Here is a 21,337-nt window from a genome sequence, read left to right on the forward strand (position 1 = left end):
GAAAAAGAAAATAATTTAGTTTCTTAGTGAAAGATAAAAAATAAAAATGTGTAGTAGTGAAGGTCATTCACTTCATCTACTGTTCTGTTTGGCACGCCTGTTTCCTGTCAGGTAGTCAGGACAGTATTGACGTTCCCTGTGTTCCACAGCTCCTCTGTGTCATATGCCACAATCTTGTTTTCAAGCAGGCAGTATTTCTTTGTTACTCAGCCTGCCTGTGGTTATATTTACACAAGAGTCAGTTTGCGATTCAACCCCTGGGTGGCAGTGTTTCTGTATTGACATCCAGGGCTATAAGTGCTCTCTACCCAGTATTTAGAATTTGTTTTCCCTGCTGCACTTAATACTGGTTTGGGGGTATGGACTGCCCCAGGGCTGGTTTTCTGATTGTTTCTCCTCTCTCTGATCCCCAGGTTCCACAAAACAACTTTCCCCTTCAATCTCTGAGAGTGTTTTTAATTGGGTGATCCTATGTACTGGGCTTATTAATCAAAATCAAGGATTTCAAGAGAAAATGGAGTCAGTGTAAGTGCGCAAACTCTCAACTTTTTCGCCCTGGCACTGCGCACGACTCTGTTCATGTCTCTGTGCACGTATTTTTACCGTGGCACAGCACAGCCAGTTTGCTGGTAAAGCTTCAGGATGCCTTTTTGTGCCCAGTCCAGCTATGGGTTGATTTCTAGAGTTCCCTTCTGCCAGCAGCCCTATGGACCCCTTTCCACATCCACGGACTATGTTGGCCCCAACGTCTGTGGATTTTGTGAGGTGCAGTCTTCCTCTGAACTCCCAGAACTTGCTGTGTGCATTTCTCCCTTCAACCGGGATCATAGACCTCAACTTTCTCTGGGTGAAACCTGACCTTTCTGTGAGAAGGTGCAGAGCTCGTCTTGGTCCACATATTCACGCTGCTTGAGACCCAGTGTTTGTGGGTTCACAGCTGGTCCCTGGGTGTTGTGGTTGTAGGGTCGCGGGAGGTATCCAATTCTTCCCGATTGAAGGTAAGGCTAGGCTTCTGATCACAGCCACTCTCCCCTTCAAGATGGTGCAGTCTCTGCGGCAGAGTAGATCCCTCCAGGAGAGATTTCAGCAGCAGTGGAGTCTGCCCAGTCAGGGGAGCCCAGTCCAGCAGTCCCCAACAGTCCCTTGGAATATAGCTGTCCCTCACTCACAAATAGACACTCCCCGTATGTCCACACACTCTCCTTTCATTCTCTCACACACTATCTTGCAGCCTGCCTTCCTGTCGGCAGCCATCTTCCTATCTCGCTAACTTTAGTTTTTAGATAAGTTTTAGAGACTTCAATTCTAGGCCAATGACCAGTTGAGGTAGAGCTAATTTAAAAAACAAAACACTAGGATATATACAATAAATTCTTAGCACAAGCCCACCTAAAAATGAGGTTCAGCAAGGAGCTCACCAATTGGCATTGGTAAAAATAATTTAAAATTTAGTAAAGGACACGGTATTCTAGAATCAAGGGTTGAACTGCTGGAAAGATTTACATCTTTCATAGAGCAGTGGAAGCCCCCATTAGGTAATGTTCAGTATGATCTTTACCTTGGAATATCAAAATTAAAATTCAGTAAATGAAGTATTAGAAAGTAAATTTTCAAACTTTCAAAAAATAAAAGTCATTAAACCTTTCTATAACTTAAATGTTTGTTTTCCATTATTTGCATAAGTTTCTTAGAAACTAGACTGCTGTATTTATTGCCTTTTCTACTAGATTAGAGCCCCAGCAAACCCTATAAAGCAGAAAAAGGACCATGTAGAATCAGTCCACTTTGTGATATTGCTGCTTAATTGCTCGTTTACTTATCACTATAGTAACTGCTTCCACAACATTCATAATTGTACAGCTTGATGAATTTTCTCAAAGGGACTATATATATTCATGTAACTATTAGAGATACTAGTAAAGAACAATCTAGATCATTACCAGAAGCTACCCCACCAACCCTCTTCAAAGTCCAACCCCTCAAGGATAACCACTATCCTGAGTTCTAACACTATAAATTAGTTTTGCCTGTTGTCATTTTTTAATCATATATAAATGGAATCACATAATATGTACTCAATGTCTGGCTTCCTTTGTTTAACATTATGTTTGTGAGATTCATCTATATTTTTTAATATAGTTTATTTTGATGAATCATATTTAAAGAATAATTGGGCATTCTAGATGAAGTTTAGGAGCATAACCTTAGGGATCTACAGTTATAATTCATCATTTTATTTTTAGACCCAATTCTATAGAATATAAGAAAACTAATATTTATTGAGTACCTAGTATGTTCCAGGTATATACACTTTCATTTACAACCCTTAATAATCCTATGAAGTATATATATTTGTTCTCATTTTATAAGTAATTAACCTGAGATAAAGCAAGTTATCCTTGTACCCATAGATACAAATGAAAGAGCTAAAATTTGAATTTACATCTGTTAATTCTACTGCCTCATAATGTTTCAAATAGTCACAGAATTTTCTTTTACCTATTTTTCTAAACCAGTGAGCTTCATTAATCCTTGAGTCTGAAGTCGAGTCTTCTCCAACAAAAGATTGAGGAAATTTCAGGAGTGCTGCATCAAACAGGAAAATTTTATATTAATTAAGGTCTTTTACTCTAGCAAAATTGTTGATCCAGTTTTAAAAACAGATGAATAAGAGTTTGAATTTACAAAATTTGTATGTGTGTGAGTGCGTGTGCGCATGGGTGCATATCAAAAGTAATTAAAATGATTAAAAGCATTACCAAGCTCCAAGAAGCAAGCTGTTAACTCAAATTTTAAGGAACAAACATGTCTTTGGAGAGATTTATAATTTAAATTAAAGCAATCATTCACCACCTGAGGTAGAAATATATGATTTACATGTAAGGAAATAAAGAGTCAGAACAATCATTAAAAATACTGCAATGGAAATTGAGAACTGGAAGAATATCGATAGGCTGGCATAATATTTATTGAGTTCCCACAGCAAGCATATTCCAGAACCAAAACATGATGTCACCAGAAAGCATTTACTACATACACATATACCCTTCTGAGTGAAAAGGATGCCAACCAGCAAAGTTATTCTTTTTTGAAAAGCTTTGGTTTCTAAACCACTTTGCTATATTTATCACCTGTTGTCAGGTATTTGAAGTATAACATTGAACTACTGCAATAAATAGAATAGAATTTCTAAGATGTGGAGCTTTTGGTATGTTTTGGATATAAGGAAATAGTTATGTGAGCAGCAGACATTGGAAGACCTGTTAGGCAAAAGGGAGATACCACGTAAGAAAGCATGAAGTTGGGAAAGGAATGAGATGTAGGTAGGTTAGCTTGAATGAAGGGAACAGAGAGGAATTATCAGTAGATAGATGGACAGCTTCAAAATAACAGTAAACAATCGGAATTTGATTCAGAGGACATGAAAACTAGCAGGGTTCAGAACATTATTTGTCTTGATCCCTCTTCACCTGTTCAATTCAGGAAGGGTGGGAAGGAGGGAGAAAAGGAGGGAAGGAAGGGGAGGGAGAGAGGAAGGAAGGAAATGTTTTTAAGACAAATTGGAATAGAAACAGAGCTGAAATCACATTTGCATATGGAAGCTAGGGATGACAAACTTCTCTCTGCTTGTGAATAAAGAATCCAAGGTAGATTGCTGTGACAAATGTTAACAAAAGCAAATGTTAACTCAAACATGAAATTTTAATCAGTGTGCTCAAGGTACTTGGAACATTTAATAGATGATAAGGGCAAGAAGGCCTGAAAATGACCAAGAAGATATTTACCTGTATTCAAGCAAGTCAAAAGTCTATCCATTTCTTTCTTTCTAAAAAATAAAGAAAATAGTATTTTCCTACTATAGAAAAGTAACACAACGAGACCTTATTTGTGCCTGAGAGCTGTGCAAAACTGCAAAATTGGGAAGTTTGTTGTTCAAGGCTCCAACATGTCATTTCAACACTATTTTTCCCCACTATAAGATCCTGTTCCTCATCCTTAGTGCACTCATATTTTTCTTTCTTCCTCTTCTACACCTACACTCAACAAAGGATTTCAATGACTGATAAGGTTTTTATATTACAGGGCCATAGAATTTGAGAGTAGGTAGTGATCTCTCTGATTTTCAAGGTTTTTTTTTGAAGAGGAGAAATTAAAACCCTTGTTTCAAATAAAATTTTATAGAAGTCTAATATACAAGAAAAGATAAAAGTGTAGCTGCTCTGGTTGAGCCAGTGGTGGATGGAGGCTTAGAGCCTCACCTTCCTGAAAGTCCCTGAGTCAGTGCCACAGAATTTCCAGGGTTCTGAGGAATATAGTTTAAAAAAACACTTATCTTGTTCAGAGAAAACATATCTGGAAATGGGGGGATGATGTGTCCAAGGCCATAAAATAATGACAATGTCAAGACTGCTACCCATGTCTCTTGACCCTTTGTCAAGCTTCTTTAAGGGATATATATATACTAGAGGCCCAGTGCACGATTCAATCGTGCGGGTAGGGTCCCTAGGCCTAGCCTCCTGTGATCAGGGCCATCTTCTGCCTGTTCGCCAGTCCCCAGGCCCAATGCTGCCTCCGCCGCCGCCACTGAGCTGCCAGGCTGTTGGGATCACCAGCTCATCCCCAGCCGCTGCCGCAGCTGCTGGGGCTTGAGGCACTGACGAAGGGGAGCACGGCAGGGGATCCGGGTGTGGACAACAGGCTCCCTGCCTCCGATGGCAGCGGAGCTGGGTGTCCAGGGTGTCCGAGGCAGCCCCCCTCAGCGGCCGCCAATCCAGCCGTTGAGAGGCAGGGGGGGGGGGGGCGGGAGTCCCGCCCCTCTCAATGGCCGGATATGCCACCCCGAGTCCCGGCCCCCAGCCTCCCACCGCCCAATCATGGGCGTAGCGGAGTGATGGTTATTTGCATATTGCCTTTTTATTATGAAGGATTTTAATAGAGGAAATCATTCTGTTTTACTTAAACATAGGAATGAATATGAAATTATTGGCAAACTCAAGTAAGGAAGGTTATAAGAGTAGGGTAGAGCATATTATAAAACTGGCTTTATCAGGAGAATGTCTAGTATTATATCATAAAAACTGTGCTTCAAGAAAAGTAGCAGCTTTCTCAGGGATAAATATTAGAATTCTCATTTATATAAAGTAACTTCTTACAGTAAATTTTATTAATTTGAATTTCAGCTGAGCTAAAGTTACCTTCTTCCTTATTTAATTCAGTGACTATATAAAATAATCTAGGAACTGTCCATTAATGCAAATAAATGATACAAATAATGATGAGGATGTGAAAAGGGGATGTATGGTTTATTTAAGAGAAAGGTGCTTTAAAAATTTTAGCACACAAATTTATTAATACTTAGGTAGATTCTGCTAATTAAAAAACCATAAAATTGTTAGATGAGAAAGGAACTTTAGTCATTATCCGGTCTAGTTTTTTTAATTTAACAGGTGAAGAAAAGAAAGCTTAGAAAAGTTAAATAAGTTGTTATTGCCTAAGGTAAACCAGAAGTTAGTGAAATAAGTTAGTCCAATCAATTTGTTAAATCAGGAATCAGGTCCTGACCTCTACCTGAAAACACGGCTACATATGTTCTTATTACTATATTTACTTGAAAACAATAAGTGTAGCCCTGAACTGTGTTCTCAGTGGTTAGAGCACCAGTCTCAGGTTCGAATCCCAGTCAAGGGCACATACCTAGGTTGCAGGTTCAATCCCCAGCCCATCGGGGTGCGTGCGGGAGGCAACCAATCAATATCTCTCTCTCACGTATATATTTCTGTCTCTCCTTTTTCCTTTCTCTCTCTCTAAAAATCAATGGAAAAAATATCTTCAGTGAGGATTAACAAACATACACACAAAGGAACACAATAAGGGTGTTAAGTATTCTGTAATTTAAGTATGTTTTAATGAGTGAGGTTTGACTGTTAATGTCACAATTACATGAGCTATGAAGCACTTGTAAGTCTAGTGATAAAAAACTTATTTTAAAGAACAGATATTCAATAATTTAAATAAATTGAGTGACTATTATGTGTCAGATACTATTTGAGGTTTCAGAGAATCAAGGAGCTCTTACAATCTAGTAACTATCAAAGTTTAGTTACTCAGTTTCCTTTTTTATTTTTTAACATTTTTATTGAATTTATTTGGGTGACATTGTTTAATAAAATTATATAGGTTTCAGGTATACCATCCTATAATACAGCATCTGTATATTGTATTGTGTGTTCACCACCCCAAGTCAAGTCTCCTTTCATCACCATTTATCCCTCCTATACTCTCTTCTATCTCACCTCACGCCCCTTTCCCTTGGGTAGTCATCATACCGTTGTCTGTGTCTATGAGATTTTTTAATCCCTTCACCCTTTTCACCCAGCCCCCCAACCCACCACCCTTCTGACAGCTGTCAGTCTGTTCTCTGTATGTATGAGTCTGTTTCTATTTTATTTGTTTGTTTCTTTTATTCATTTAACCTTTTATTGTAGAACATTTCAAAGATGTTTATATGTTAACAGGTAAGTGAATCCCCATGTATCCATCACTCAGCTTCAATAATTATGAACTCATCATCAATCTTAATTCAATGATACCCTCCACCAACTCCTTCCCCTCCCATATTATTCTGAAGCAAATTCCAGACATCACATCATTTCATCCATAAATATTTTAGGATGTGTCTATAAAAGACAAGGGTTCTTTTAAGAAACATAATCACACTACCATTATATTCCTTAAAATTAACAAGTTCTTAATATCATCAAGTGTTTGGTCAATAATCAACTTTTCAATTTTCTCAATATATTTTTTGTGGTTTGAGTTGCCTAATAATGGGTTCATAGAGCCTGTAAAGAGTCAAAACTTATATATACTTGGGTAAAATTTGTACTATGATAAAAAGTCATCAATCCAATATTATCTCAGTCACAGATATTTCTCAAACAATTTAGCTGAAAAAATATATTGTCTCCAGGTACAAATATATAAAGAAAAAGTGAAGTAGAGATACACAAAAAGCAGAGTTTTGTATGAATAGAGAATGTAGACATGGGAATATTTCTCTGAAAGTTATCACTAATCAAGGACTTGAATAGAGTTTTATTTCAAATCATTAGGAGGTAGTGAATTTTGTAAATGAAAAAAATTGGTGACCCAATTCTTCCACAAACTTTTAAGTTTTTGATATCTTATGCCATAGAAACTATGAGAAGAAATATATATGAATACTGAGCTGAGCTGATACAGAATCAGAATCAACAAGCCAACCAGGTTATATGTTTCTGTGAGAAAGTAAGGGATATGTCTATATTTAAGTGTCCTGTTAAGAAAGAAGAAAACAGATGCAATATCATAATGAAATCATAGCTAACATTGTTGAGGGTTTAATAAGTACCTGGCAGTCTTCTTTTAAGTGTTTTACATGTATTTACTCATCCAGTTATCACAGCTACCCCATAAAGTAGGTACTATTATTATTCCCATTGTACATATGGGGAAACAAGCTCAGGTCATAGATCTATAAGTGGCAGAGCCAGGAGATAAAGCCAGGAAGTCTGGCTCCAGAGCTTATATTGGTCTTACCCACTGTACTATAGTTCTCTCAGTATAAGGTTTATATTGAAAACTACTATAATTTTTCTAATGGTGAATATATCATTTCTGTTGAAATAACTTACTTGTTTTCAGATTCTGGCATTTCAGAAACTTTTGGAACAAGAAGACGAAACAAACACCTGTATGATAAAATAACATAAAAAATGATGCTTAGGAAGAAACATGCAAAAGAAAAAATACCAAGTTGATTACTTGAGGAGGCAGAAGTGAGAAAAGAGAGGGTAAGGAAGAGATTAATTCTTTTTTATTTATAGATCTTTGTATTGTTTTAATAGTTGTAATGAAAACATACCAATTTGTAATTTTGGAAGAGTAATTTAAATAAGATTTTTTTTGAAAAGTGATGCTTATGAAAAATTCTTAAATAGTTCCACAGTTTATAGAATTACCCCAAGTCATCTTCTAGAACATTAAGTAAGTGTTTATATTTTTCTTCCTATTAAGGAACCTAGAACTGGCCATTGGGTTCCACATAAACTGGAATGACTATTCTTTGAAGGGATCTGGTAGTATAATGACAAACCAACAAAATAAGGTCAGTTTATAAAGTTTCAAACCCTAAATATTTTTAAAATACCATTTATCCTGAATGTTTTCAGATATTTATTTGCCTAAAGGCATATAAGTATCTCAAGATTCCTTCTGATACTGTTATTTCTGTGATTCCATTTCCTTTTGGAAGTGTGACCTCTGGCAGAGTTGACCAACAGAACCACTATAGAACCCTTTTGCTTTCCAATTTTTCCCACTGACATATTCTCAGTCATATCATTAGGAGTTACCATGTCCTAACCTCACTTTCCTCTGCCTCACTATTGTATGTAAAAGTTCCCTTTTGATAAACCACTTTTCATCATAAAAAGAGAGAAGGAGGAAAATCAGGTTCAACTGATATCTTTTTTTTTCCCCACTTTAACATCCCTATCAAATACCCAATGGCATTTTATACAGAAATAGAAAACAAGTCCTAAAATTTTTATGGAACCACAAAAGATCCTGAGTAGCCAAAACAATCTTGAGAAAGAGCGAAGCTAAAGGGCTCACACATCGTGACTTCAAATTATACCGGTACTACAAAGCTATAGTAATAAAAACAGTATGGTACTGGCATAAATATAGTCATATAGAACAATGTAATCCAATAGGGAGCCCAGAAATAAGCCCATGTATATACAATCAAGTAATACTGGTCAAGGGAGCAAAGAATACAAAATAGAGAAAAGATAGGTTTTTTAGTAAATGATGTTGGGAAAACTGGGTATTCACATGCAAAAGAATGAAACTGAACCCCATATCATGTATTACTCATAAAAATTAACTTGAAATGAATTAAAGACTTAAATATAAGACCTGAGACCACAAAACTCTTAGAAGAAAACACAGGTAAAGAGTTCCTTGACAATGATTTTTTTATATGACACCCAAAGCATAAATAACAAAAGCAAAAATAAATGAGTGGGACTTCATAAAACTAAAAAGTTTCTGTACAGCAAAAAAGGAGAAAAAAACTATCAATAAAATGAAAAGCCCCGCCAGGATGGCTCAGTGGTTGAGCATCAACCTATGAAACAGGAGGTCAGGGTTCAATTCCTTTTCAGGGCACATGCCTGGGTTGCGGGCTCTTTCCCCAGTAGGGGGTGCGCAGGAGGCAGCCAGTCAATGATTCTCTCTCATCATAGATGTTTCTAACTCTCTCCCTCTTATTTCCTCTCTGAAATCAATAAAAATATTTTAAAAACTAGAGGCCCGGTGCACGAAATTCATGCACTGGGGGGGGGTGTCCCTCAGCCCAGCCTGCACCCTCTCCAAACTGGGACACCTCAATGGATGTCCGACTGCCCTTTTAGGCCCGATCCCAATGGTATCGGGCCTAAAAGGGCAGTCGAACATCCCTCTCACAATCCAGGGCTGCTGGCTCCCAACTGCTCGCCTTCCTGCCTGCCTGATTGCCCCTAACTGCTTCTGCCTGCCAGCCTGATCACACCCTAACCACTCCCCTGCCAGCCTGATCAACGCCTAACTGCTCCCCTGCTTGCCCGATTGCCCCTAACTGCCCTCCCCTGCCAGCCTGGGCCCCCCCTAACTGCCCTCCCCTGCAGGCTTGGTCACCCCCAACTGCCCTCCCCTGCCAGCCTGGTTGCCCCCAACTGCCCTCCCCTGCAGGGTTGATCCCCCCCAACTGCCTTCCCCTGCAGGCCTGGTCACCCCCAACTGACCTCCCCTGCAGGCCTGGTCCCCCCCAACTGCCTTCCCCTGCAGGCCTGGTTCCCCCCAACTGCCCTCCCCTGCTGGCCCAGTCACCCCTATCTGCTCTCCCTTACCAGCCTGGTTGCCCCCAACTGCCCTCCCCTGCAGGCCTGGTCCCCCACAACTGTCCTCCCCTGCAGGCCTGGTTGCCCCTTACTGCCCTCCCCTTTAGGCCTGGATCCCCCCAACTGTCCTCCCCTGCATGCCTGGTTACCCCTAACTGCCCTCCCCTACCAGCCTGGTTGCCCCCAACTGCCCTCCCCTGCAGGCCTGGTCCCTCCCAACTGCCCTCTCCTGCTGGCCTGATTGCCCATAACTGCCCTCCCCTGACAGCCATCTTGTGGTGGCCATCTTTGACCACATGGGGACGGCCATCTTGTGTGTTGGAGTGATGGTCAATTTGCTTATTAGCTCTTTATTAGATAGGATAAAAAAATGAAAAGGCAACCTACAGAATGTGAAAAATATTTTCAATCCATATATCTGATAAGGAGTTAATATTCAAAATATATAAGAAACTCATATGACTCAATGCCAAAACAAACAAAAAAACCAACCAATCTGTTTTTAAAATGGGCAAAGGACCCAAATAGACATTTTCCCAAAGAAGACATACAGATTACCAATAGTGACATGAAAATATGCTCAACATCACTAATAATCAGAGAAATGCAAATCAAAACCATGAGATATCACTTCAAACCTATTAGACTGGCTATCATTAGACTGGCTATCATAAAAAAGACAATAGATAACATGTTTGTGGGGATGTGGAGAAAAGGGAATCCTTGTATACTGTTAGTGGGATTATAAATTGGTACAGCCACTATGGAAAACAGTTAAAAAGGTTCCTCAAAAATAAAAAATATAACTAACATGTGATCCAGCAACCCCACTTCTGGGTATATACCCAAAGAAAAGAAAATTGCTACCTCAAAGAAATATCTGCACTCCCATGTTCACTACAGCATTATTCACAATAGTCAAGATATAAAAACAATCTAAGTGTCTGCATGAATGAATAAAGCAAAATGGTATGCACACAGAAGAGACACACATTTCACAATGGAATATCATTCAGCCATATTAAAGAAAGTAATCCTTCCTTTTTCAACAATATGGATGGACATTATGCTAAGTAAAATTAGTCAGGCAAAGAAAGACAAATACTGTATTATCACACTTACATGAGAGATGTTAAAAAGGCACCAAATAAATAAAAACTGAGTATAATGGTGGTTATCAGGGGCTGAGGAGGGAAATGGGGAGATGCTGGTAAAATGCTACAAACTTCCACTTATAGAATGAATAAGTTCTAGGGAGCTAATGTACAGCACAGTGACTATAGTTAACAATAATGTATGATATACTTAAAAGTTGCCAAGAGAGTAAATCTTAAATGTTCTCACCAGGCACACACAAAAATTGCAGTTTTGTGAGGGGATGGATGTGTTAACTAACCTTATTGTGCTAACCATTTCACAATATACACATGTATCAAATCATAAGGTTGCATATCTTAAACTTACACATTGTTATTTGTCAATTATATCTTAACTAGAGGCCTGGTGCACAAATTCGTGCACGGGTGGGGTCCCTCAGCCTGGCCAACAATCAGGGCGATCTTGCCCAGTCCCGATTGGGGCTGATTGGGGCTGGCTGGCAGTGGGGAGAGACCGCAGGAGGTTGGCTGGCTGTGGGAGGTTAGCTGTGGGAGCACACTGACCACCAGGGGGCAGCTCCTGTGTTGAGCATCTATCCCCTGGTGGTCAGTGTGTGTCATAGTCACCAGTCGACTGGTCATTTGGTCATTTGGTCGTTCAGTCGCTTAGGCTTTTATATCCTATACTAGAGGCCCGGTGCATGAAATTCGTGCACGGAGGGGGGTTGTCCCTCAGCCCAGCCTGTACCCTCTTCAATCTGGGACCCCTCAAGGGATGTCCGACTGCCCGTTTAGGGCAGTCGGACATCCCTCTCACAATCCAGGACTGCTGGCTCCCAACTGCTTGCCTGCCTGCCTTCCTGATTGCCCCTAACCGCTTCTGCCTGCCAGCCTGATCACCCCCTAACCACTCTGCTGCCAGCCTGTTTGCCCCCAACTTCCCTCCTCTGCCGGCCTGGTTACCCCTAACTGCCCTCTCCTGCAGGGTTGATCACCTCTAACTGCCCTCCCTTGCAGGCCGGGTGCCTCCCAACTGCCCTCTCCTGCTGGCCATCTTGTGTCCACATGGGGGCAGGATCTTTGACCACATGGGAGCAGCTATATTGTGTGTTGCAGTGATGATCAATCTGCATAGTACTCTTTTATTAGATAGGATAGAGGCCTGGTACAGGGATGGGGGCCAGCTGGTTTGCCCTGAAGGGTGTCCCTGATCAGGATGGGGTTCCCTTGGGGCGTGGGGTGGCCTGAGCGAGGGGCCTGTGGTAGTTTGCAGGTGGGCCACGCCCCCTGGCAACACAAGAGGAGGCCCTGGTATCTGGAATTTATTTTCCTTCTACAATTGAAACTTTGTAGCCTGGAGCAGAGCCAAGCCTGGGGCTCCCTCTGAGGCCCGCAGCCATTTGTGTTGGGGTTATAATTGAAACTTTGTTGCCTTAAGCGGGTGGGCCCGGCCAGGGTATGTGGAAAGCTTTGCTTCCCCTGTTGCCGGTGGCAACCCTGGCCTGCTCTCTCAAGCTCCATTCTGCCGCCATTTGTTTGAATTTGTTTACCTTCTATAATTGAAACTTTGTAGCTTGAGTGTAGGCTTAGGCCTGCAACGGCTGGCAGAAAGCTTGGCTTCCTCTGTTACCTAGGAAACCTTGCTCTCTGTGGCTGTAGCCATCTTGGTTTGGGTTAATTTGCATACTCGCTCTGATTGGATGGTGGGTGTGGCTTGTGGGCATGGCTTGTGGGTGTGTCGGAGGTGTGGTCAATTTGCATATTTGTCTATTATTAGATAGGATAACAAAGAGCTAATATGCAAATGGTCTTCACGCCCTTGTGTCGGAACTACTCAGACACTCAACACTGGGGAGAGAGGCATGGGGACCAGCCAGGCACAAATGAGCTGGGGAGAGAGGAATGGGGACCAGCCAGGCACAAATGAGCTGGGGAGAGAAGTATGGGGACCAGACAGGCACAAATTAGCTTGTGAGAGAGGAATGGGAACCAGCCAGGCTGTGGCCCAGGAGAGTGACAAGCTGCCCACCCCGCGGTTCTGGGCGCTAGCAGCTGCACCTGCACCTGCGGACTGGGAGAGGGACAAGCCACCCACCCTGTAGTTCCAGGCACCAGTGGCTGCACCTGTGGCTGTGGCCTGGAAGAGGGACAAGCCGCCCGCCCCATGGACCCAGGCAAAACTGCCTGCCCATAGTCCCCTGCGGCTGCGGCTGGCACGGGTGAAGCCGGCCTGCATCCTGCATGCCTGTGGCTGGACAGAGGGAGGGAAGCCCAGGTCCGGGTGCCTGTGACTGGCTGGAGGAGGGAATCCTGGGTCCCGGGTGCAGGGCGAGGCAGAAGCGGTTAGGGGCGATCAGGCCAGCAGGGGAGCAGTTAGGGGCGATCAGGCAGGCAGAGGTGGTTAGGGGCAATCAGGCAGGCAGGCAGAGGGGTTAGGGGTGATCAGGCAGGCAGGTAGGTAAGCAGTTAGGAGCCAGTGGTCATAGATGGAAGTCAGACATCCCCCGAGGGGTCCAGGATTGGAGAGGGTGCAGGCCGGGCTGAGGGACACTCCCCCTCATGCACAAATTTTGTGCACTGGGCCTCTAGTATATTGATAAAGCTGGAAACAATTTTAAATACAAAACAGTTGTATAGTAGGCACTGACACAGCCTGATCCCATCAGCATTATTTCAGCAAAGTTTATAGACCAAGAGTAAGATTAATAGAGGAAATGCTTTCCTAACCATAGGATATGGATTACTTACTTTAAAGCTGTAAAGATTTGTTCTGGGTCTTCTGAATATTGAGCTAAATATTCCAAAGCTTTTTCTCCTGCAATTTGTTGTCCATTCTAAAAAGGATAAATATGTTAAATTACATCTCCAAGTAATATTTACAAAATGTTATTTATATTCCTGTTCATTAAGATCAAGAAAAAAATCTAAATTTGTTCATTTTGTATTCTGAAAAGAGCTACTTTGCAAGATGGTAGAATGAAGATTCAACTCATTGACGAAAACAGAACCAGTTCATATTGGCCTGAGAAATCCACTCCTCCCCATCCAGCAACACTAATAACATTGTTAACCTTGAATCCATTAGGACTAATCTTTATTACTGTTTTGTGTGGTTTTTTTTTTAACAGTAACCAAAGAACCCCAAACTCTCAGGTCATGCTCATTTTTTAGTACCCTGATATCCATAAGGCTTTGTAAATACCTTATGTTGCCCTCTTTTTTCATTTCTCCCCAATTCCTTCAATCCTTCCACTGTATTCTCTGAAATTCAGTCCATTATTTACAACTTTTCCATATTCTCAGTCAGGGATGGGACTAGGGTGAGCCAAGTTGTATAAATGAGGCTCCCAGGGTGTAAAATTTAAGGAGGCACTCACGTTCAGGGTCATGTAAGGACCAACTCTGCACTTGCATGACCCTGAGAGTGAGTGCTTCTTTAGGTGCCTCCCTCATTCCCTCATCTTAGTTTTGTATCCTGTTCTGTTCCATGTATTCTACTTTTGGACCACCATCTCCTACCTTTCTAACTCACTCTCTTTATTACCCCAGCAATCCTTCAATTGCACTAAGACCTTCAATCCATTGATGCTACTAATTTTTCATGATCCCTCATCCCCTTGATGTCCTCCTCTGTACCTAGTCTAAATTCCATGGTAATCTACACTAATAAAAGAGAAAGATTCAAATTGATCGTACCTCCGTGATGCCCATAAGCCAATCAGGAGTGAGTATGCAAATTAACCCAACAAAGATGGTGGGTTAATTTGCATACACAGGCACGGAGCAGCTGGGCAGGGCAGAATGCCTGCTATGAGGGAGAATGTGGGGAGCGGAGGGAGCTACAGGAGAGGCGCTCCGGCTGGGAGCAAAGACTTGCAGGCTTCCAGGCAGCTGGGAGGAGGACTTGCAGGCTCCTGGTTGGCTGGGAGTGAGGACTTGCAGGCTCCCGGGCGGCTGGGAGCGAAGCCAGGGGAAGGAAGGCCTATTCTTGCATGAATCTTCATGCAACAGGCCTCTAGTTAATTATAATCATTCCTTGATTTTCCTGCCCCTCTTTTGCTTCATTGTATTCTTCTGGCAAAACTACAAGCTTTATTAAATACAACTTTCTACTGACTATTATACCTGCATCCATGCAGTAGAAAGTGGCTGGATAAAAACCCATACAATTAATTTCTTTCCTTTAAAACTTCATCAAATGAGCCTTAATACTACTGGGCAACCATGCCACATTACCTTTGTAATTCATTTTCTTGATTTTCTGGATGATTAGTTTACACCTTATTGTTTTTTCCATACCTGCAACTCCTCTTTTCGCATTCTCATTCTCAGGTGATGATCTTTTTCCTACTTTACTGAGAAAACTGAAGCGGTCAAGAAAAGAACTCCATGATTCCCACCACCACATCTACTCACACCCCAGGAACCACACCACATACTCTGCCCTCTCAACTTCTATCATAGATGAATTATCCATGTTTCTTCCTAAAGCCAACCCCTAAACTTATACACTTGTGTCAATCACCTCTTGCTGGTTTAAGGATATTGCTCTAATAATTCTCCTTTTTCTCTCACATTGTCAACTTTTTGTTCTCTTACTGGGTCATTCCTGTTAGGATATAAACATTTTCATTCATCCCATCTCAAACAAACAAACCTCTTGATCATACTTCTTTCATCCTGATCTCCATAAGGCCTAATTTCTTTCCTTCCCTTTGTAGCAAACTCCTCTAAAGAGTTGTCTATACTTATTACATCCAATTCCTTTCCTTCAATTCTCTCAAGCCTACTCCAGTCAGGCTTTTGCCCTACCACTTTATCAAAATTGTTCTTTTCCAGCTCACCAATGACCTCCATATTGTACACTTCAATGGTCAATTTTCAACCCTTGTTGTATTTGACCTATCAGCAGTAACATTCAACATAGTTGATCACTCTTTCCTCTTTGAAACACATTTGGCTTCCAGGACACTACATTATCCATGTTTTCTCTTTTGCTAGTTCCTCTTTCTCCCCGCAAAACCATTAATGTTTGAGAACTCCAGGCTCAAACATATGTACCATTTATATATTAACTAGAGGCCCAGTGCACGAATTCGTGCATGGATGGGGTCCACCTGGCCCGGCCCCAATAGGGGTGGATCAGGGCTGGGCCTGTTGGGAGGAGGAGATGATGGGAGGTTGGCTGGCAAGCCCACCCCCAATAGCCCAATCAGGGCCCGGCCAGCTGGGGGAAGGGAGTGTGGGTGATTGGGGGATGCTGATCGGGGCCCAGTGTCCTGGGAGGGCATGGGTGGTTGGCCTGCCAGCCCTGCCCCTGATCGGAGTGGGGGGGCTGATCTGGGGTGGGACCAGGTGGGGCTAGGGGCTGCAGGAGGTTGGCCACCCAGCCCTGCCCCCTATTAGGGTGGGGGGTGCAATCAGGGGTGGGCCAGCTGGGGGGAGGGGCTGCGGGCCTATCGTGGTGAGGCAGACTGATCAGGGGCAGGTCGGCAAGGGGGAGGGGCCATGAGGTTGGCTGGCCGGTCCCACCCCCTGATCGGGCGGTTCGCTGGCCACAGTGGGCATCATAGTGACCAGTCATTATGGTCATTATTGCCATTATGGTCGCTGGCTTTTTATATATATAGATGACTCTCATTAAACTTTTACTCCAGCCCAGATCTCTTTCCAAAACTCTAGTCATATATCCAACTGACTATTAATATCTCTATTTGGATTTTTCATAGACATCTCAAATGAATCATGTCCAAAATTGAATTCCTGATTCCCCCCCAAACCTGCTCTATTTGCAGCCTTTCCTAGTTTAGTTGATGGCAACTCCATTTGATGATCCAGTCTCTTTTTCTTATAGCCTTCATCCAATCTATCACCAAATACTGTTGGTTTTACATGAAAAATAAATCTAGAATCCAACCATTTATCATTTATTTCCATTGTTATCTTCCTTATGTGAGTCACTATCATCTTTTCCTTGGATTACTGTACTATAAAAACGTCCTAACAGGTCTCCTTTGTCCTCTTATGGTCTAATCTCAATACAACAGTCAGAGCATTTAATTAAATGAAAGTCAAATCATGTCACTGCTGTTAACAACACTCTAATGGTTCCCCATTTCATTCAGAGTAAAAGTCAAAGTCCTTTCACTGGCCTATAAGGATCTACATAGTCCAGATTCTCCATTACCTTTCTGACTTCAACTCTTACTAATCCCAGTTCACTCTAACCTTACTGTCTTCCTTGCTGTTGCTGGTACCTACCTTAGGGCATTTGTATTGCTTTTACCCCAGTTCACTCTAACCTTACTGTTGCTGGTACCTACCTTAGGGCATTTGTATTGTATTACTATTTGCCTTCACTGCCCATCCTGTATATTTATAAGGCTAAGTCGCCAATTTCAAGTCTTTGCACAAATGTCCTCTTCTCAATGAGACCTATCTACATTACCCTATTCAAAATAAATCAATCCAGCCCAATCCCACTCCTGATCCTTTTTATTCTGTTCTATTTTTTCTGTATTATCTATTAAGTTATAATATATTATATAAATTTTCTTATTTTATTACTTATTATCTTCTCTCCTCCTGCCTGAATATAAACTCAAAGAAGGCATATCACTGTTTCATTTACTTAGTTATCCCAAAGGACTAGAAAAGTACCTGGCACGTGGTAGGTACTCAATAAATATTTGCTGAATGAGTGATATATCCTCACTAGCACTTCAAATGACATTTATAAAGCAATTATAGTAAGTGAAAACTGGATTCTACACATGTTCTTTTGTAACTATATACTCAATTATTGGGGTTTTGTCACTCATCCTCTAATTCAAACTACTTTCAGGTTTGTTTTTCTCTGATTATTTCTTCTTATTAAAACTATTTCCCTTTTCTGAAGTACAGTTTCATAATTCTTCTGCTTTCCATATCAAACGTAAATTTATAAACCTTCCTTTAAAAAGATATTTGCCTTTGGCTTTCCCACTACCAAATTTTTCTCACTTCCTCCTCCTCACCATCCTACACAAATATATCCTATATCTGTATCTGCCAAATATTTTCCTCCTCCAAGAGTTCTATTACCCTATTTATTAATATCAAGACACATATCACTCAAACTGTATTTAGTAACTACTCTGGGCAAGATATTGGGCTAGGTCAGTTCGCCAAAAAACTGAGCATAACTCGGGTAGTGTGTCACTTTGAGGAAAAAACATTATTTCGCAAATGTTTCATCCTCGGCATGCGGCCGCCTCAGCGGCTGCGTGTCATCAGAAATGGCTACGCGTGTCAGTGCTGACACACGTGTCAGTGCTGACACGCGTGTCATAGGTTCGCCATCACTGGACTAGGTGCTAAAAATAATGTCCTCAAAGATCTCACAAATCAATTTGGATAGACAAGCCGTGCATTAGCAATATAAGGCAAAATGTATAATAAAGACCAAATAACTAGCATACATGTTACAAATCACTAAAATTCAGAATAGGAAGAGAACAGTGAAGACTGGAATTCATTTGGGAAGTCTCTACAGTGGAGGGAAACCTTAGGTTGGGCTTTGAAAAGGGTACCATCTAAATAAGCAAGAATATTTTTTGAAGGATGGGATGGTATAAACAAGACACATAAAAAGGAATGTGATTGGCGTGTTTGAGAGACATTATGCTTGGTTGGAGTGATGATGGGCTTATGTCTCCACTATTTTAGATCTTGTGACTAATGTATGGTGACTTATATTACTATGATGTAGAGATGTAGATGTGAACAAAACCAACGGCATCTCTGTGTCCCGGATTTCATTTCACTTTTAAGTTTCCTACTGTGACCTTTGACCAACCTCATATCCTTAGCAAGCATATGAAAGCCTTCTAATTGATGATTATTTGTATTCCTTAAAATATAGCCATAAATATTTTTGTTGAAACAGCCAGAATGGCATCAATTGAGATGCCAAGTTGGTAATAGTATCAATTATAAACAATCAACTATCACAAGGCCATCAAGAGGTATGGCCCCTGATGCTACTGTATTCTTTGCCCTTTGTCCTGGCAATCATTAGTACCCAAGTTATGCTATGAAAAAGTATTGTAACAGGAGTCTAGTAGTGGAGAATAACCTGCACAGAATTGCTGGGCTATCTGTTCCAATCCAACCAAATTTTCCCAGGGGTAAATTACCCTATAATAAATTCTGTTATATTCTATATAGTTGCTGGCTTCATTTTTTTGGTCTTCATATACCTTCTCATTTACCCCACCATCAGACGTATGATGATGACATAGGGGAGTAATATGAGATAAAGTAGAAGAGTTAGCTGCTGTGGCCAGGTTGTATATATATTAACTAGAGGCCCAGTGCATGAATTTGTGCATGGGTGGGGTCCCTCTGAGTGGCCTGCAGTCCAAAGCCACCTGCACCTCCTACCTGCCACTCCTGGTCATCCTGGCCTTACTGTGCCTGCCGCGGGCTCGTGCCCAATTTGTCCCAATCAGGAGAGGCTCGCGCTGCCACAGCAGTGTTCGCCAGCCATGAGCCCTGTGTCTGGCGCCCTCCCAAGGGGAGTGGCCTGCAGGATCAGGCTGAAACCAGCTCCCAAGGGGTCCCGGATTACAAGGGCACAGGCCAGGCTGAGGGACCCCACTGGTGCACGATCAGGCCAGGGAAGGACCGCGGGAGGGCTCCAGGGAGTGTTTGGACCATCTCTCTCAGTCCTGATCGGCCAGACCCCAGCAGCAAGCTAACCTACCAGTCAGAGCATCTGCCTCCTGGTGGTCAGTGCACATCATAGCGAGCAGCTGAGCAGTCTTAGCATATCATTAGCATATTACACTTTGATTGGTTGTTTGGTTGTTCTGCCATTTGGTTTATTTGCATATTACCCTTTTATTATATAGGATAAGAACAGAAACATCATAGTTGTATATTAAGCTTCAAATCACATTTTCAATTACCTTCTCAGTTAATTTCCACAATTCTGTTGGTAGGTATTACCTTTACTTTACAAACAATGAAATTAAGACTCAAAGAAGTTAAGTACGTAAGTTGTAGAGCCAGTAATCAAATCTAGCCTATCACCAAGTCTAAGAGCTCCACAGTTGCTACAATGCTTTTCCTAATCCTATGCAGATTTTGCTAGTAAAAAACAGGGGTGAAAATATTTATTATTTCTAAAATAAAATTGTTTTGTGGTTAAGAAATTAAAAGATCCACAGGGATTTAAACTGTTTTGTGTGCTTTTTTTTCCAAATTGATGAGAAAGACAAGTTTCTAAATAGATAATTACTGTATTTGTTTGCATGGTGTAGCATTTTAAATCTGGTGTTTCTTTTAAAATTTAACATTTTATTATATTTGTTTTTTTTTCTGTAGTTTTAAGCACAAATCTGTTACCTCACTGTTTCATTTACTTCACATTAGAAAGAAATGAAGAGAAATAAAGAAATGCTGCAACCAAGCTTGGTGAGAAAATATGAGGTTAAATAGTAAAGGAAGTAAGAGAAGGCCTCTCCTGTGCCTACCTAATGATGATTCCATTAATTATCTCACAAAATGAAAAAGAGGCAAAAAAATCCATAAATGTATACATAAGAGTTACCTCTAGAGCAAACTGGGCAGCTAAATTGAAAATCTTGACAGGTGAACTTGTATCTGCAAGTGGGTCATTCCCTTCTAATGCTTCAGTTGTTAATAAATTTTCTAAAGTGGTAATTGCTTGCAGAGCTGAAAACAAGGAAACAATTCAAAACATGAGATACTTTTATCAAAGATAATAGCTATCAATGGTTAATTATATCACAGTGACTTTGGAACTCATTTTATGAGTACCAATATCTTTAAAACAATGGTTAATTTTCATAGTCATCTAAATTGCTAAACTGTCAGAAAAATGCCCAACTGAGCAATTCACCTCTGTGAATATATCCTATGTATATATATGTAAACAAAAACATACAAAAATGTTCATCCAGCCCGGCTGGTGTGGCTCAACAGTTGAGCGTTGACTCAGGAACCAAGAGGTTGCCAGTTCAATTCCCAGTCAGGATATATGCCTGGGTTGTGGGCTTGATCCCTACTTGGGGCCATGCAGGAGGCAGCCAATCAATGACTTCCTCTCTCATCAATGTTTCTATCTCTATACCCCTCCTTTCCTCTCTCTCTCTAAAAATCAATAAAATATATTTAAAACAAAAACAAATGTTCATCCAGCAATATTTACAAGAGTAAAATATGAAAGCAGGCTAAATACATTTTGGTACATCCATTAAATGAAATATAATACAGAATGAAGTAAAATAAATGAATGATAGTATTATATTC

The 21,337-nt window shown here is 41.1% G+C and overlaps 1 protein-coding gene across 1 annotated transcript in view; it reads right to left on the reverse strand.

The window, feature by feature from the left end:
* The window catches only part of TEX11 (testis expressed 11), a gene marked incomplete at both ends in the record, with an annotated part of 446,038 nt that overhangs the window by 100,739 nt on the left and 323,962 nt on the right, over positions 1 to 21,337 (reverse strand). The window contains 5 exons of the mRNA XM_079764448.1: positions 2,500 to 2,586; positions 3,786 to 3,826; positions 7,674 to 7,730; positions 13,769 to 13,854; positions 20,616 to 20,740. Coding sequence (XP_079620574.1) covers positions 2,500 to 2,586; positions 3,786 to 3,826; positions 7,674 to 7,730; positions 13,769 to 13,854; positions 20,616 to 20,740 — 396 coding nt within the window. The remainder of the gene's footprint in view (positions 1 to 2,499; positions 2,587 to 3,785; positions 3,827 to 7,673; positions 7,731 to 13,768; positions 13,855 to 20,615; positions 20,741 to 21,337) is intronic.

The sequence above is a fragment of the Cnephaeus nilssonii genome (assembly GCF_951640355.1).
Source record: "Cnephaeus nilssonii genome assembly, chromosome: X".
NCBI classification, from domain to species: Eukaryota; Metazoa; Chordata; class Mammalia; order Chiroptera; family Vespertilionidae; genus Cnephaeus; species Cnephaeus nilssonii.